General features: G+C 36.6%; 1 protein-coding gene across 18 annotated transcripts in view; it reads right to left on the bottom strand.

Annotated features, from left to right (window-relative positions):
* Positions 1-19,799, bottom strand: part of LOC117413987 (membrane-associated guanylate kinase, WW and PDZ domain-containing protein 1-like) — a 130,411-nt gene that overhangs the window by 28,312 nt on the left and 82,300 nt on the right. For 6 of the 18 annotated variants that reach the window (XM_058999665.1, XM_058999652.1, XM_058999658.1 and 3 more), the window contains exons 3-8: positions 12,434-12,553; positions 8,509-8,715; positions 6,010-6,223; positions 5,576-5,658; positions 3,532-3,657; positions 342-399 (exon numbers count right to left, since the gene is read on the bottom strand). In XM_058999665.1, the coding sequence (XP_058855648.1) occupies positions 342-399; positions 3,532-3,657; positions 5,576-5,658; positions 6,010-6,223; positions 8,509-8,715; positions 12,434-12,553 (808 nt within the window). Of the gene's footprint in view, positions 1-341; positions 400-3,531; positions 3,658-5,575; positions 5,659-6,009; positions 6,224-8,508; positions 8,716-11,972; positions 12,409-12,433; positions 12,554-19,799 lie in introns of those variants that run through there. The other 12 variants (XM_058999667.1, XM_034906355.2, XM_058999666.1 and 9 more) reach the window with 6 other exon arrangements.

Raw genomic sequence — 19,799 nt, 5'->3', positions numbered from 1 at the left:
GACAATGATCAATTGGTTTACATGCTGTCTGACACACTCCAACACAGAAAAAATAAGAACAGACACAGAAAGCAAGGCATGCATTTCTGCACAAGACCATCCCTGCAAAATGCTGCTTAAAGGAGAAACAGAGTATAGGCAATTCCATTGAACGAAAAAAAAGCTATCCAATTACCCTGAAAACAGGACTGGCTTTTATTTCTAGATGCTTCTAACTTATTTGATTTTTTTTTTCTTTTTACGTTTCAGCATATGTAAAAACCAGCTTCCAACACTGGCAGTACCATTTTCACTAGGCATATAAGCAATATGATACACGAAAGATAATATATTGAACCTACTCCACATAGTAAACACCATAAACTGGGTCTTCAATTTTCTCCCATCCAGCCGGTAATTCTAAAATAGGACAGAAACAAAAGGTGGTTAAGCTTGTGTCAATAAAAGAAATGCACCACTCTGAAGGTAGGTGTCCAATTTAGCTCAACATCTCCTTACAGCATCTGTGCAGTGTCTGTGCAAGCAGCTTTTAAAATGGATAACTCATTCTTACTCCAGCAGGGGGTCTAAACTTCTCCAGTCTAATAGGCACCTACAATATCGTACCATTTGGCAATTCTGATACAGTTATAGACGTGTGATGTTGCAATGTTTGTGCAATGACCTAAAAAAGGCAGTGTGGGGAGCTGCTTAAACCAGGCCAAAGAAAATCAACTGCAGTGCATCCAGAAGACTGAGAGCAGAGACAGAGGCCTGCAAACTGTGAGTTCGGTTCTATCAGCTTGCAAGCAATGTGAATGCAGTATGTTATATAATCTAATGGATTATGCTGGGTGCAATGTTATAATAAAGAGGGCGACTGGTAGAAAAAATAAATGATAGATGGTTAGATGGATAACAAACAACAAGGGTGGCTGGCTGCTATTCCTTTGAGGATATGCAACCAGGATATGCATTTTTAATCTCTGTTGTCTTCACAAAAAAAGCTGTATCTGCAGCTGCTGTGATATATGTAATATAAAATACAGGATAGGATAAAAAGAACATTTGTGAGAATAATCATGAACAACTCAAGACTTCACCCCTTTCCTCCCCAACGCGCTGTGCTACTCCAGAATTAGAAAATGGATTAAAATGCTTTCAATTCACGGCTCCTGCTGATTGACCATACAATATATATATATTGGGGAAAATCTGTCTGGCACAACAGTTCTTTGGTCCTCTATCTGGTTTCCTTAGAAATCTTGCATGTATGTAAAAATTGAGATGTATTGTAAATCCAACACAATCCCCACACATATATATTTATTTTCCTTTGATAGAATGTATACATATATTATAGCACTTATATTTAATCATGGCTCTGAAACAAAACTTTAAAAGGGGGCATTTTTTTTTATCTAATTATTTCCCATCCATCATTTATTTTACAATATGGTACTGATTTGTAGCATAACATCTTCTGCATGCAGAAACATCCAAAAGGATAAGGTTATACTGAGGGCCAATTGTCCTTAATAAAGCCTAATGAAATGAAATGGGATGTGGATTAGACCTGACCTTAAGGGTGAAGAGGTAAAGGAGGAAGCATGCCAAAGCTATATCAATGAGAGATAGGGATTTAGCTATACTGTAATTTGCTTCAAAATACCACACCACTTAATACTGTAGTGTGGACAAAATTAATTTAGTATTGGTACTACAATTCAGTCTTATCTGGTCATGATAATGAGCTGTTCTATTAACTGCCTTGCCAATGTGGGTGCGTGCATTCGCTGCTGAGTGACAGGCAGGAGATCGAGATGGAGGTTGAAGTTGATACGCCCCGCAGGCGAAAAGGATTTATTTACGTATCAACACACTGAATAATAACCAAAGATTTCCTTGCTCTGAAACTGTTCGCAGCCAAGGACCATGTTCATTAAAACAAAGGCAGAAGACACAGCATCTATTATATGCAAATCGATTGCACATACAATTTGTAAGAAATAACAGATAGGATACTATAATTTAACTTGGAAAGCTTAGCTAAGCTGGCCTATTATCTCATCCAACACAGCCGAGTTTGCTAAACACCGAGTTCCTTGCACTGTCAAATATTTCAGCTTTTTGCATAATTAAATCTGGATCGTACACTGGCACTATGCATTATTTCTTCTATCCTCCTAATGGGTAGAACCCTGTATGAATGTATTATTTAAAAATTATTATTACCAGTACATAAATGCAATCTCATCTAAAGGCTTTGCTTAAAATAAATACAATCTTTATTAAGAATAGGTTTCTGCTCAGAGGGAATTTGGTGACAAATTGCCTATTGAAATGTTTGCATCTCATTTTTATCTCAACTGTATCCAGTTGCTCTGTGAAGAAGGGAATTGCTGTATTCGTGGGCATCTCCTATTCCACTGCAAAACCACACAAACTGCATTCTGCTTAATCTGCAAATTCCCAATCAATAATTATTGACTTCTTTGTGTCTAACCTGTCTGAAATAATAGGAGGCGATTGTCTGGCTCGAAGGACACAGAGGTGCAGGAACAGGAATTCATTCCACTTTAGTGCAGCCCTCTAAGCATGAGTCACTCTTTTAAAACTTTAAAGTCTATCTTTTTTTTTTTAATGAAAGGCATCAGACCATTCATCATCACCAAAAGCCGGATCACAATATAATAGAATTTTTAAACATGTTCTAAAGAGAAAGAATAAAGACTTTTTTATATATATAGAAGCTATTATCAGCACAATAACTGTTCCAGGCAGTTCCAGACAATAAAGAAATAACGAGCATGTGAGGGTGTGGATAGATTTATATAATATTTTTTTTTTCTAAATTCACACAAAGATAAATAATAAAATATATGACAGTCAAATTTAAATAAATGCAGTTTTCAGATGTATGCAAATGGAGGTATATAAATGTAATTCACACCTTAGAATTCTCCACCTTCCATAACCACACTACATCTGGATTATGATTAATAAATCAGTATAAGGACTCTGAACTATTTCAAATGACTTTTCAATCTTCTCTAAGGTAAAGGTATTACTGTAAAATGCATGATAAATGTGTGAACAGACGTCACATTTATCTAATATAGAGATATATCCCTTTAAAACCCTGCTTTTGAATTCACATATGTACCGTAAAAAATGGTGTATAAGTCGCTCCCCCCTTTTTAGGACCCATTAAAAATACATAGAAAACAGACTTATACAAAGGTTTTTACAGTATGTGTTTGCTGCTTTAACGCCAATAAATAAATGCATGTGAACAGTTCCATATTTTTATACTTAATAAAATACTTGTGTAGGGTTTATTTATCTGAAATTGTATATCTAGCAGATACTGCTTTAATCAGTCTGTGAAAACACCTCACATAGGATGGTCTAACAACACTTCAGGCAGCAAATCAGGTACAAATTGAGATAATAAGAAACAAAGACAATACAAACTAAAAACAATATTAGTAGCAAAAACACAGAAACCAAAACCAGGGGTTTAAGTGGAAATAGTTTATAGTCCATCACCTTGCAGAATATGTTGGCATGAAAGCGCACTGCTTTCTTTTTTTCCTGTCTGTCGGTAAGTCATGCAATATGAAGCGAAGGCTGCGTTACCTAGCTCATTGTCCAGTTCCTCTGTGTGTACCCCTTCTTCTCCAAGGGAAAGGCAGCAAATGAAGGAAAGAGACAGGAAAAGAAAGACATTCATGTACAAGCACAAAGCAAGACCCACACCAGGCAAAACAGCAGCAAAGCAAGTTAGCACAATCAAACTGAAGGACTTGAAAGCTTTCTTAAACATTACATTTATTCAGATTCATTAAAATGCATTAAAACATGGCAAATCAGTCAGATATTGAATCATTTAATTATGGTAAGTTTACTGTAGAAATATATTGTAAATCATTGTAAATATTGATATTGGAGACTTAAAAAAGACAAATGAATATGCCAAACAAAGACTTTCTACAAAGAATAACTAAGGACAGCTATGAAAGCCAGCATTTATGTTATCTAAATAGTGTTTTGCCAACCTCAGTATGGTTTCAATAGGCAGAAATCAAAAAGCAATATTAAAAACCACCATAAGGTGGCATAGTGAATTTGAACGAGAGCTGCAAAAACAGCAAACAAAAAAAGGTTGGAATTGTTTAATTTGTGAAACAAATTATTTAAATAGACATCACTATATCTTAAATACAGACTACTTCAGTGGAGCATTTGGTTTTTGAACAGTTTTACTGTTTTATTTGTAGGTATTTATTAATGCACAATGTAATTATATTCTTCCACCGAACACCCTACAGAATAAGTAATGTGCTACATGTTAGTGGATTATATCATTCCTTTTTTATATTTTAATTACTGTATTTACTTATTCTAAAGACTAATGCTCCAGGGTATTGTAAGAAAAAATAAGTTGCTTACATTGCAAATATATAAATACAATCGTGCGCAGTCTTGTTTGCAGCACAGTGATTTTGACGATCATCTAACACTTTGACAAAGCCCATTACAGTTCTTACAAACATGAACGTGCAGAATATTGAGTTGTATAAAGATACAATCTAGGGCATGTGCTAAATGACACCAACACCAGGCAAGAACAACACACTGCACTACTGTATTAATGGAGGTAGCAAAAATACTTTCAAGTCCACAAAAGGGTTAGATTAGGTTACTTGGTTTAGTTTGTTTGTTTTTTTAATTTTTTTATTTGGAACAGAACATGTATGCATTTGTAATAATGCAGGAACAGTCCCAAACCTTATGAGAAGAACAACATAAAGCAGAACCCAAAACAACCATTTTGTTTCAGTTGGTTTAAAAGGTTACGTAACTTGACATCCCTTATTTGTCCACCTTTCCCTTAAGCTATTTATCATTTAAATAAAGTTGCTTCAAACCTCAGAAAAATCACTTGTTTATTAATTATTTCTTTCACACACACCCTTTTATCTGTTTTTTTTTTGCATGCATGCAAATGTTACACGTTTTTCAAATTAAAGGTGTATAATTAAGCACTGGTGTTAAACTTGTCAGCTGCTACAGCGTTAAAGGCAGAGCCATTTTACATACGTTTCCTCGCTTCAAAACAAATCCAAAACACATCAACAGGTGGCAGCCTGCCACTGTTGGTGAGATTCCACTTTGAAAGTAATGCTGCCTAACTCTGAGTACTTCATTACTGAGGTATTTGTGACACGAGGCAACCAAGCTGTTATCAGTGTAATTAAGCTGCAGCTCACGGCTTGAAACCTCTTTAAATCTAGTGTAACACTGAATATGATTATTCTGAAGGACCAGGCTTACCTACTGCAATAATATGTTATATTGTTAAACAGTAACTATGCACCAAAATTACAAAAAATATCAAGTGCACGCATTTATATATAAATATTTGGGGAAAATTAGGCATTCACTCAAACTGAACAGAAATTATGCCCGGTGTCTGCAAAGCACTGTTCTTTTTATTTGATAATATTAAATGCAAGGAGATGAGAATGCTGCAGCTCAAGTGTGCCCCCTAATGCTTAACTGAGGTTTGTGTATAAAATAGTGTACATACCGTCATCTTCACATTCTTCTAGTGGTTTCTGTTGCTTTTCCAGGCACCGTGGGTCTATCCAGGATGTTGTTTTTGTGTTGTGGCTGTAAAACAAAAATGGAAACGGCTTATTATTACGCCAAAACCCCTTCTGACACCAAAGCGTCACATAATGTATATATTCACCAATGAGAAAACTGAAGGCCCCACCACTAATTTGTCTTACTACTATATTTCAGCTTCCTCAAAGCAATACCCTATACACCAGGCTACTGTGATTATATACATCTGCAGCCCTGAAGCCAAAGTGTTACTAACAACAAACACTGTGTAATTGCAGTGTACAGCATCAACAACTTAACATTATCTTTAAAATACAAAACAACAGGAGGTTGGTACCATATTGTAATCACTCAATATAGATGAACAGTATGACATTACAGAGTAGTACTTACTCTATAAAGTAGACCTCTCCGTTCTCTGTGTACGCCATCTCCCAGTTCTCTGGCAGAGGGCCTAGCTCGTCCTCTTCAGGAGGGTGAAGGTGTGGGTGGGGCTGCTGAGAGTTTTCCGTGATTGACACAGCGGCGTTGTTGACGCTGTACGAGGGGGCTTTCTCTCTCGGTGGTGGTTGCGTTGAGATGTGCTCGTCGTGTTCACTAGAATCTGCTGGAGAAAGCATACAGTAAGCATTTAAGCCTTAACATTCCCACCACCATTCATTTGGAAACTTAAATATGTATTTATTTGCTATATTATTGATGTGAGTAAATCTCTTTCAGGAAAGCTCAAGTCAAGAACTAGACACTGGCAAGATGTCTGTGTTTCCTAACAGTAAATAAGCGTCACAGCCTTGATGCCTCAATGGAATGGCAATTCAATCCCAAGTTTATCTCTGCAAGATCAGTGGAGCAGTTTCAGCCAGTTCGGAAGTAATCACATGTCACTGACACCTTTGCTGGCAGTCTTTGTGAGAAGCCAGGAACTGCAATGAAAGAGAATCAACAAACCCAGTGCATGTTGCCTGAAGGGCTGTACTGAAGCCATGAAAGGTTAGAGTGAAGCCCCCACTATAACTGCTCATGCATTCCCTGCGTACCTTGTTTTGTGATTATCCATTATCTACGGTATTTTTAAAAATGCATGTTAAATACATGTTTAATGTAAACGTAATTTGATTACTTAATAATAACTACATAAACTATGTAAAGTGAAAAAGTGTAGAATCAGAATTTCCTACTGTACGTTACCTTTCGTACCATTCGAATCCAACATCAATCACTGTGCCTTTTGAAGTTATCATGTATTTTTCAAGCTTGTCTCAGAACAAACCTCCCTGGTTTATAGAATTGTGCATGCGCAGCGTGTGACCTAACACAATCAGTTTCTCACTGCTCTGGTTAAAGAAACAGTGGGGGGTTCTTTTAATAGGGCAACACTTCCATCAGCCAGGGAGAAAATGGGTGTGGCTCCAATTTCAAACTTGGTCAAGCTTACACACACTACACATACAGACATAACACAAACAAATGCAATCAACTTTACATTGAAGCACGCTATTCTGATAACATTACAATAAAGTGCTTAAAATCACTTCATATATAAAGGTTTATTTCCAACTAATCCCTAACATTACAAACAGTCCATGTAATGAAAATATGGTCAAAATGCAATAAAAGAACCACCAACATTAAACCATTCTGAAGCTTTGTATATTATTAAAGCATAAATAAGGAGCATATCTGTATTCATTCTCAGACAGCAAATAATGCCATATAGCAATAAAGGGATAGAAAGCAAGATCCAGCATGGTTTTAGATTCTAGCACTTAGAAAGAGTTTGTGAAGAGGAAAACAATTCTGTTTGTTAATGTGTTAAGGTTAAGACAGTCCTACTGAGCAAGGTAGGCTGACATTTATTCAACAAATACTTTCAACCATATGGTATTTTCAATGGGAAAGCCTACATTCTATTCCACACAGACCACTGCTCAGAACTAACAGACGGAAAGGTACCAATGGCATTTTAAGGAAGATCAAGAGGCCAAAAACAAGTTTTAATAAAGTCGTGTTTTTCTCATCATTGTCATGACAATAGTATCAAAGCTTTTAAGGCATGTTAGCAATATACACCACTTTTGTAAAAGAAAGTTTGTTCATCTTACTAGTTCTGTAACATTTTGTTGTGTTTGCACCAAAAAAAAAATTCAAAATGGACCCTAGAGCAAAAACTTTGATAAATTGGGCCAATATGTCACGTCAGCAACCCTAACCACCAGCAAGACAAGGCATTGTCTCAGCACACAACAGGGTTGTGGTGCACAGATTACTCCAGTTCACACTGATCCATCTTTTCTTTTTTTCTGACGAATTAGGTGCTAATGAAAGGTGCCAGACTGACATCTCTATTCATTCACAGACAAGCCAATATGCATGCACCTTATTCCTACCTTGGGAGAACTACAAACTGTGATTTGACATGCATAGACGGTTTACCAGTGTGCCCCCTTAGTGTTAGCTGTAATTGCAGTGTTGTCTCTTACTCCCCAATAAAATGGGAACTGGGCAGTGACTATTGAACCTCAGTTCACACAGAGCCACTAGACTACTTCAAAATGATTACCAAGAGGCTAAATATACTACTGTGGCCTGGTGTTTAAAGGCTTCATAATCCATACAATACAGTTCTGACACAAACTACCTTACACACAGGGTAAGACTTGGTTTGCTTCCTATTTAATCGATATCTTGCCCCACTTAGTTTATCTTATTTAAAATGTTCATTCACCAGGAAAGCCAATGGTAACATCCCTTTTTTTCTCTTGAGGGCCCTGTGGGCAGCAGGACTCAAGTTACACAATTCAAACCACATTTATACAAAGGACAGTGACAAATGGCACAATCAGCACGTTTTGCTTTAAAACATAAAAAATGCTGTTTTAACAGCTAGTTTACCTGTAAAGCTACTATTCATTTCAAAGACTTCTTCATCATCTTCATTCTCTGTGTGGACTAGACCAGCATTTTGCATATCATTGTAAGACTTGGTTCGTTTGGGGGTTGAGTGCTGGGAGCCAGGCTGGCTGTCTTGCAAAGCATCACTGGTAATCACTTTCCCACTGAGGGGCTGGCTTGGAGGTTTGGGTGTTCCATAATAGTTACCTAGGCGACAAGAGGACATTAGCATGTTAAAAAAAAAATGGGGACACAAGTTTTATAATCACCAGGTCTTTGTGTGTAGAGGGAAAGACTGCCTTTGCTTGCTAATGTATTTAATAGTGGAAGTAACAAGAATTTGATTCCAAAGATTTTTTTTTTTCAAATTATTATTCTTCATCCTGAAAATGCCACTTAGCAAGATAAGGCCTATTGTTTAGGTGCAGCAAGCATGCAATACTGAAACAATGGCCCATGCACTGAATAGCGAAACTTTACCTCATCACATTTGAATTTCAATTACTGACATGTCTAGTCACACAAGGTTATCTCAACCAACAATCTCATTTATGTTTGTGTACTGTATATATAAGGGCAGCAGTGTGGAGTAGTGGTTAGGGTTCTGGACTCTTGACCGGAGGGTTGTGGGTTCAGTCCCCAGTGGGGGACACTGCTGTTGTACCTTTGAGCAAGGTACTTTACCTAGATTGCTCCAGTAAAAACCCAACTGTATAAATGGGTAATTGTATGTAAAAATAATGTGATATGTGAAATAATGTATAATGTGATATCTTGTAACAATTGTAAGTCGCCCTGGATAAGGGCATCTGCTAAGAAATAAATAAAATAAATAAAAATAAATACACTGAAAAATAAAATCTACCTAAAAAATAAACAATTCTTCGACAATAAGCGATATATTTCTGTTACTGGCAAACCTAATAAAAACTGGATCTCTAACATAATAACTCATTCCAGGGGGAATAAAACAAGAATATTTTCAAGTCGTTACTTCAAACACATGTAGATTGTTAAATATCCTTCCAGCCTGGAAATATGAAAATGTATAACCCAGAAGAAAATGAGGTCCCCATTCAGAGCTGTCAAATAAAAACCCACACCAATTTCACATAGAAAAGCAAACCACTTGAATTTATATTCGCTAGCTGTTGTTGACATTTGGAGTTGAAGTGTTTTATTTAGTAGCATTGTTCTATTTTTCATGTAAGCTAATGGGAATGTAAACTTAACAAAATGCAATATCCAGTAAATAAAAAGATTAGTTGAGATAACAAAATGCACTGACTTCAGATGTGCAAACCCTCCTTTAGTGCTGGCAAGTCCTCTATTGCTAGGTGACTAAGTATTAACTTGCTATACCTGAAGAAACACAATGGGCTGTTTTTTTCCAGAGAGATTTACACACACATCCCATATAATCCCAGTGAACCTGTTTGATTCAGCTAGGCCTAAAAATGAAAGTCTGACATGGAGACTGAGGTAGTTTCATAGGTTAATAGCTTACATATTAGAGATTGCCAGTTGATTTACAGTTGCTTCTCTGTAAACAGCTTTTGTTTGGGGATGTCATCGTTGAATAATCCCACAAAGTAGACAGAAGCAGATAATGAAATTAAAGGCAACAAGTCTACAATCAGGAGGACCTGAATAAACCAGGAGGTACTAGATACGATTGCCATTTTTTATTTATTTATTATATAAACACATTTTTGGTAAGCGGTATGTGGTCAATGTTATTTTAGAAAGTCACCCAAGAAGGTTTTTTTAGTGTAACTGAATTATATTTACTGGGATGCTCAATTTTAGCATAACTCAGTATTTATTGGGATGCTCAGATCTTAGTATTTTCATTCTGATCTAGGGAAATCGTCAATACTCTTAGGGCTATTCACAATGCATTCAATTCTAATTTCAGTTTGTATTTTCATAAGAATAACACATTTTTTTAACCAAGCTGATCATATACCCTGTAATAACATATGAGATCTGTGTTTAAAAATTTAATGAATAGGCTCCCATGCAACTGGACTGACAGCAGTGGAGACTGAAGACCTTTTTTTAAAAAAAATCTTCAACCCAGGTATAAAACACAGCCTAGACCGGTGCTGTTTGAGCTCTTCTAACCTATGAACCTTGACCCTACCCTGAACGTTATCTCCAGGGAGAGTGAAAGGATAGTTCAGTCTTCAGGTTCATCCAATCGTTGGTCTGTCTGAGACACCACATCATTCAAACTGGGGTGTTTTTGTTTTATAAAGACGATGTCTGTTGTCTAGAGGCCACAAGCAATACATTGATTTAACACTGACCCCTGTAGACATCAGTTTTACATTTGATCACCAACTGTGTTCCTGTGTTTGTTTTCTTGCAGGACACATCCTGAAAAGTGCAATTTTTGCAAAAGGTGAAAAGGCGAAGGTCCCAAAGGATTTTTTTTTTTTTAACCAAAATATAATTATGTAATAAACCTGACAAATAGACAATAAAACCTGACAGAGTTTCTAAACGGCACTAGGCATGGAATTTTAGACAAGCTATGGCAGGGCTTCACCACTTAGAAAACATTTAGAAAAGTCAGTTAAGCCTGCCAGTGTGCTAAATACTGCATACTGACCAAACGTCAACTCCCCAACAGCCATCAAAATAAACCACTCACATGTGTCACTGTCAAGAAAAGACAATTCATTAATAATAAATAACTTGTTGATATGCAGAAATTGGACAGAACTATGTATTAAATTAAATAATGTAATGTAGTTAATTATTGTATCAAGCAATTCTTAACTACAACATCATACCCTATACGCACTATGTGTCTTTGACCACAAGTGCACGTGATTACTACAGAAGCTGAATGCTGCTGAGTTTTTGTTGTATGTGTTTTTTTGGTGATTAATCATAACATGTCATGAACACTGGTACTGTTACATTCCATTACAGGCTGACATGACTTCCAATCACTGCATTTCCTGAGCTATAAGTCCCGGTGAACACAGATTCTAGTACAGTTTGGGTTTCTGAGCTTGAATATTATCGAATATGATATCATACTATGTCTGAAAACCTCAGAAAGAGCACATAGAGTGACGTTTTGGCCAGGTTTCAATGACAGCTAGTAAAAAAAAAAAAATTGTAAAAAACGCTGAGAACACACAATGCTGAACTATGAAATAATGTAATAAACAGGTACCTACAATGTTACCTTTGTGGAAAATGGCATGTTTAATGTGAGCATTAAGACTTCAGTTACTGTAGCTTCTGATGTTGTTTGCCTTTTAATATATAGATACTGTATAGTGCATGTAGGTTCCTTCCACCATCACAAAGCCATAAGCTACAGTAACTAAAACCCCTTCTTCATTTTCCTTAACTGCTCTTTGCCTAACCATTTCCCAGTTAACAGAGCCAATGGACAAGTTGTACACACATTGCATGTAAACAATGTCTAAAGTGACAATCACCTGTCATGCACAGAAGCAAGGGGCTGATGTTGTAAAGAATGGCTGTTTCAAGTGGCAGAGGCTCCCGGGAGTATGTTGGAAAAGAGAAATGTGGCAGTAATTAGGCAATGGTAATACAAGGACTGGAAAAACATTTTCGACAGTCAGCAGAAAGCGTACTGGCCCTTGAGTTCTTAAAAAAAAAAAAGAAGGAAGCAGTCACTGTAGCTAACTGGTGAAACTGCTAGCATGCTCTCTGTGGACCAAAGTAAAAACACCAGTGGAATTTGTATGTGAGCTAAATTAGAACTGAGAGTTGACATGCGGTTAGAGCGTGGACAGGATAACTTATTTTGGTTGGTTCACATAAAAAATCCATTCTGTGATCGGGTTACATATAAATAAAACGGAATGCTAGGGAATAGAGAAATGTATTGTTGGGTTTGCAGTGTGCTGGCCAGAATTCAGACTGAAAGGTTTACCTTCATATGTTCCAATTTCAAGAAGAGTTCCACTCTGTTCAAGGTTAAAAAATTCCTGCACTGTGAGAAAGTTGTAATCTACACCTGGGACTTCTCCGTCTCTAGGGGCACGGGTTGTGCCTGAAAAAAAAAAAAAAAAATCAAGAACGTTAGTGGTACTAATACATTGCTCTGTTATAAAACTACCAAGCAGAGTATGCGGTTATGTTGTTGTTTTACATAACGATAACTATAATACATTTTACTTCAAATATACAATACCATAATATTATAGGAAGCTTGCTAGAATATTCTCATTTATTATCTCTTTATCCTTTACATTTAAATTTCATTTACAAACAACACAAGACCAGCACTGTACAGTAAAAGATGTGTGTGTGTTCCTTCCCAATGGAAGACAAATGTCACTTCAGATGTGGATTCAGAGACCATGCCTGGGCCTGCCAGGTTTATTCTCTGTAAATTAGAGTGAGAGTACAATGACTAGTTTCAATTACGATTCGGATGCCTTGGAGTATTTTACAATATACACTTAGAAATGTATAAAATGGTTCAGTCCATTCACTAGTCAACAAGATCACCAGACATTCCATGCACACTCATATACAGTGCATCGAACCTCACTCTCTCACACACAATACAGCTTATCTCACACATTCATTTCAAAAACATGTTTTTTATGAATTCTTAGTAAAATGTTGTAATGTTACAGAAACATTCCAGTTAACAATAAAGATATGAGGTTTTTAAACTAAATACAAATCTATCACGACAGTAAACATTGTCTGTGGAGGAAGCGTGCCTTTTAAAATGCTAAATTGTGAGCCTGCACAATCGAAATCTTAACAAAGACATGAGGATTGATCATGACAGAACCTATGTAACCTTTTTTGTGGGAAGTTCGCTCATTTAGAAGAAAGCCCAGGACCTGAGTGATTGTTGGCTGTGTGCTGTTCAATAAGAGCCCAGTCCTTTCTTGCAGTGACATGCGGATGGCTGGACACACGCCTGGCAGATGGCATTGCAAAATGTTTTCATAAACCATCTGGGACACAAACAATGATTACAAGCCACACTCACTATGAATTTAGATGCGTCTCACACTACGTGTGCACCATACGAAGGCAGCCAGATTTTGTTTACCAAGTTTCATAAATTAAAATATGTATACTTTTTTTTTGTTTTAAGTGTCTATAGGCCATACGTCCCTTTAAGTGAACCCGCACATGCCTTTCTTTCAACAATGAAGAAACTGGATTATTCCTACAAAATTATTGAGCAATTTTACTTTTGTGTATTGTAAATTATTTTTGCAATTGATTTAAAAAAAAAAAAAATCTTATACAAGGGAGAAATCCCAGATTCACAAGCAGTTTAAGGGACTACTTTAAACACTACTTTTTTAATACTTAAGCATTGATTTCTAGATTCCTAGTAAACAAAGTATTATATTCAAATGCATTTCAAATACATGCATGAGTTACTCTTGTCCTGTCCTCCACAGTACTTGGTCAGTGTATCTTAATCCTTTTCCAAATGACTCATCTTCTATTGGTGAGTATCACAGAAGCAGTGAGTTTGTTTATAATGCGTTGGAATTTGAAAGATCTTATTTTCTATTAGAAAGATAGAAAACACCTATATTGTTTTGAAATGGCAAATAGTAACCTTTCTCTTGGAGCAGCATTTATTTAACACAGTATTTATACTACAATTGTGTAAAACCTTTTATAGGAGCTTGTGGTTCCCATATACCTGGACAATGCATGTCAGGTCTCAGTTTGAGGCCCAGAGATCCAGGGAGGTTTGTGTTTTTGTGTGGCTGGTAATAATAGTATATTAGTAAAATCCCTTAAAACTTCTGATCATCCTTCTGTACCAGTTAGTCTCTAAATTTCACGACGTATGCACAAGATTGAACACTGAATAATGGATGTGTGACATTTTCAAGTGTAACTATTGTTGCACCAGAAGTCACTTTTCACTTAAAAGTTAGACAGACTTAACATAAAATATGACATCCATTTTTCTAAAAGATCTGCTTAGGTAACATAGCATGAAATATAGTGCAAATTTGGACAGCTTTCGGTCTGTCAACAGCAACAACAACAGGGGCCAGATGACACATTGTTTGGTTACAATAATCTCTATAAAAACAACATGAAAAGTGAAAGTGAACATGATTCAGGGAATTCGTGAACCTGAAAATGTCATCATGAATAGGTTAGAAAAACTGGAATGAACAGAAGGGGTTACACTTTGGTTAAGTCATGAAACATAATGCTGCCTGAAAATGTTCACAGAAGACTATACCCTATATCTTGCGCAATGTCTCCCTCAGAAAAATCATGTGTTCTGATGCAAGGCGTGAATGAGTATTATGATCAGACACAGCAGAAGGATTTACAGGCCTCTTAATTGGTACAAAGGCAGAAATGCATCCATACTTCAGCACGCCCTATATTCCATGGCGTGAGTCACACACGATAATCCCTCAGAAATGAACCTCTTGTTACTGCCGTAGATATGTCTGCATAACATTAGACTGGGTGAAAGAGATTTGAATTTTCAGTGTTATAAAGCCTTCTATTTTGAGATGTATCCACCTTGAATTAAATAGCCAAGATGGTATGAGGACAGGACCACCATTTCCACAATATAACATGCACTCTTTAAAAAAATGTATGCTTGCTGTCTTCAGGCTGTGTTACAAACTGGTTCATAGTATGCATTATATACTGCAAATTAGGATACTGCATGCACACATCATTTTGAAAAAATGAAATTAACATTTTTAAAAATCAAACATTAAGGAATGCACACATTTGAATAGTTAATTAATAAAGGTTGATAATGTCAGACATAACTAGAAACAAAAAATACAAGTTTTTGTGAACAATCAAAGGGCAATGTCAGAGGCTGAAAACATGTGGCAGTGAAATGGTTAATTTCTACTGCATTAACCATCTAAAATGGAACTTTGACCCAATATGGCAGCCCTAATATGGCATCCAAGTCAGAAAATATAAAGTTGCAAGTTTAAATGGTTTTTAATATATTAGCAGTTGTAGTTGTGGTGACGGTGGATTTGTAAAGTTACCTTATAAGATTCATATAAATGTTGGAAAACCAGACATTTAGGTTACATGATGGATACATACACAGTTCAACTTACAATTGAACTCAACCTCAGTGCATCAAAATATTAGTCATATGAAAGCTAAAAGTATTCCCAAGGAACACTCAAATGTCTAAAGCCACTAGTGTAAGTTTCAACCAGTCAAAACACAGATACAACCTTGAACGAAACTACCAAGATTGTATCGCTGTATTCTGACAACCATGCAATCAGATAGGCCAGAATAAATTGACAGTCTTTATTTAGACTAATTACTCTGTGTTTTTATTTGTGCTTTTTAGATCATTGAGCCAAAACCATTGCTTATCCACTACATGCTTCTTAATGGGAGAAATGTTTCCACTTTCTGTGATGCGTAACACTTTCTAGATGGCTAAGTCATATTAATTAATATCTAGAATACTTTCTCAAAGAGAATGTGACAAGCCTGCTTGCCATTAGCAGCCATTTGCAAAAGAAGAGCAGAAAAAAGAATTATTAATGCACGATACATTTCTCTGCAAACATCTGCAGGCAAGAATACTTTTTTTTTCTTTCTGATAGCCTTCCTAAATAATTGCCGACGTGTAACAGATGTTGATCTGTCAGTGCAACATCATAACGTCTTGTCAAGGTAAAGATCAATGTCCACTTGAGATCAAGCGTTACACTGAATTAGTTTACCCTGCTGTCTTGACCCTTCCTCCGTAGAGGCTGTTTTAGGAAATGCCTGCAGTTGCAATCTGTATTATTTTTCTTAGGATTTACTAACAACTGTATAAATCAGATAGTCATAATTGCTTATAAACTTGCGTGAATAATGGAAATTTTGTGGAATTTTCATAACAAATTATTGTTAAAGTTGCTTTTAAGTAGTAACTGCCCTATGATATAACTTCCTGCCTCCACTGGAGCGATTAGGACCATACTGTAACAATCTAGTAATGTGCCAATAAATAAACAAATGGACCCTTATTCACTTGGCATCACATCTATGGTGTATAACCTTGAACTGAAACAATAATCAGAGCAGTCAGGACTCATTAATGATTGGAAAAGATGTCAGGTTTCCACCAGACCCCTTCTCTAAATCACTCTCCTTCCAGTTTGACACCTAAGAAAATAGCTTCTTCCAAAAATAACGTTATGATGAATAAGCAGCATGATACAATCTGAGAACAAAGGCTTACTGTGTCATTTACTGCACATGGACTTGGTATCAGCTCTGCCAACAAACACCACAGCCCCACTTGTTTTATAGCACACAATGAATTGTGTCGAATGAAGGGATTCGTTTTGTATTGTGGTAAGATGTACAGCAAGTTAATTATTATGTTGTATTATGTTAGTAACTCACCAATTATGTGACACAATAAAAACACGTTTTTAGTTTAACTGAATCAAAATCAGGATCAATGGATTGAATTAATTTCAAGAATGTATTCGGCATTTTAGAAAGCAGCATTTACTCAACCTCGTAAGCAGAATATCAGATATGATGGAGCAGACAAATCACCATTGTATTTAGCAGTGTGCTTCGTAGGGGAAACTCTACAACTCTCTAAAATTGATGTTCTGAATTAAGATCAACAACCCATTAAATCAAGACACACGTGGCTGTTCTATTTAGGATCATATGTCTTGAACTGGGCAATTCACTTGATGGGTCTCCTGTGCTTTAGAAACTTTGAGGTTTTCTTTGCACAGACCTCAAATGTGTTTGTTGGAACTCACACATTTCTTTGGCAAACCACAAGCACAGCATTTCAATGCACCTGTAGAATTTGCAAATCTGATGAATAAATGGTCAAATTAAATGATGTGTTCTTCACAGCAGACTGAATGAGTTGTTCAGTTTGAGTCTTAGCTCCACTGTCCACGGAGTTTGTTTCTCTTGACCTTGTCAGCTACCTACAATCAATCACAAAGTTTGTTTTCCTTCTTTTAAAGTTGCTTTGGTCTCTGCCTGCCCCTCTTCTCAAGCGCTGTGATCTGCTCGGAGCCTCCAACCACCTGTCAGTCCAGAAGGCCTGTGCCTCACTCAAACAATGAAAACATGGGTCTGTCACATACCACACAACCTTAAAAACATCACAGCACAGCTTGTTATCTTATTTTTTCCCCCATACAGTACCACTAAATCAGCGCACCTAACTGCATTTCAACAATACTTGTCGAACAAAGCAAGCTACATTAAATATAGATTTACAAAAACTAACATGTCATCTTCAGTATGCTTATATGGCACAAGATTGTGTTTTGTGAACTGAAAATCTTGTTAATATATGTCTATCTACCTACCTACCGAATGAAAACCTGGATATAAATGATTTACCAAGCTTCCTAAAGTATTGGGATATCCAAGAAATAATGTAGCACAACCTACTTGTTAAAGCTTTCACAATAAAAAACATGTGTCTGTGTATTTATTATGGAATATAGAGAAGCTACAGTTCTTTATATCAATTTTGCACAATCAAAGGCATGCCGGTATCAGAATAGGCCCAATAATATCTATTTTTCAGTTTTTATTAAAATTAAAAGTCTGGTTTAGTTCAAATACATATTATTTCAACAATCAAATCAAGAAAACTCCGAGCTATTTGCCTCAAAATAAACTATATTTTACACTGTGTATTATTTTTTACATAAACAATATATTGCCTAGTAGTTTACAATTCCATCTAGTATTGGTAATAGCACTTAACCTTGGAAAAACAGCATTACTCTTAATGCATATTACAGTAGGTGTGCATGTTTACAAAAATAAATCCGAGTTATTACCCCTCCTCACATGCACTTCAGCCGTAACACAAGAAACCTGATTAGTCCCCGGCAAATATCTATAGTAACAACTTCCATTCCCAGTAATATACAATGTGAAGTAATTATATGATGAAGCTGTCAGAAGTTCCTTAGTTGTATGGTAATTAACCCATATGTGATACTATTCTGTGAGAATAGCAGCGAAAACCGACAATGTTTAAATAAAATACATCCTCTGCAGAACAGAGGAGTACTGTAGGCCTTTCTTTTCAATGACACTGTGAATGAACCAGTTTCAGAACCATATAGTATTGTATTGGTTATATACAGATATATTCCTAAACCCTGCAAGACTAAAGGAACAGTACAACACCACCATACAACTATAAAACCAATTCTATTGTTCGTGGGGGGTAACCGCTGCACCAAATGCAATTAAGCGTGATGAGGTGCATAAATATTCTTGTAATGCTCCAAAGGTTAGAAGATGAAACACTAAATCATCGAATCAGCAGCTGTGTGCTCCCAGCCTCGACATCAATTGTCAGCTGCTGCCGACTAACTACTGAGCGCAGCAGCCAAATGGCTGGGATGAGAGAGAGAGCAACGGCCGCTCCGTTACCCTGAGCAAAAAGAAATCACCTAACGGGCATTTCAAACCTCTTTGAAATCACCTAACGGGCATTTCACACTACTTTCAACCCTAAATCAGACTCCTGAAATCCCTTTGCCGTGTTGTTAGATCGCAGAATTTGGATGCAGTGTCCTGGTTCGTACCCTGTGTATCTAATGGATTCCGTGGTGTTCTTCTGCTTGTATTGAGGGAGCAGCTTCTCCTTTCCAAAAAGAGCAGCACAGTATCAGAATAAATCAACATCAACGGTGCGAGCCCGAGCTATGCAGTGATCATTCAAACCGCTGCTGCAAAAACAAAGCATCGGAGGCACAATCCCACCAGAAGGCATTTATCAAATGAGACCTGCGCAGCATTTATTGGAGTTAAATTACAGGGTGGAGGTCTTCACTATATGCGTACATGTATTTCTGATTCTTTTTCTTTCAGTGCGCGACAGCAATATCTTCCAGACCTGGATTACCAAAGCACTTCTTTTTATAGGAGATGGCCAAAAGGGAGTTCTTCCTCACAGTATTTTGAATTCATCTGCTGTGCTAATGTGTAGTACACCCTAAATAATAATTTCCCCATTTAGAATGAGATTTTGACCTTGAAAACCATGTTACACAAACAACAATAGATCAGTTTAGTCCAATTGACTTGAGTTGGGTTCGGTTGCTAACTGCACACAGGGTACTCTAGCTTCTATCTTTAATGTTTACCTTTCTATTCCCTATTTTAGGTGCTGCTGAATTTAATGAGATAAAAGTATGTATTTCTTCTTCAGTCTTTGGAAGCTAACTGGATAACTACATCAATTTCTTCTCATGCACCCACACAGTTAACATTACACATATCACTGCACA

This window comes from Acipenser ruthenus, chromosome 25 (genome assembly GCF_902713425.1).
Source record: "Acipenser ruthenus chromosome 25, fAciRut3.2 maternal haplotype, whole genome shotgun sequence".
Taxonomy (NCBI): domain Eukaryota; kingdom Metazoa; phylum Chordata; class Actinopteri; order Acipenseriformes; family Acipenseridae; genus Acipenser; species Acipenser ruthenus.
The sequence above is the reverse complement of the archived record's forward strand: the minus strand, read 5'-3'. Positions and strand labels throughout refer to the sequence as shown.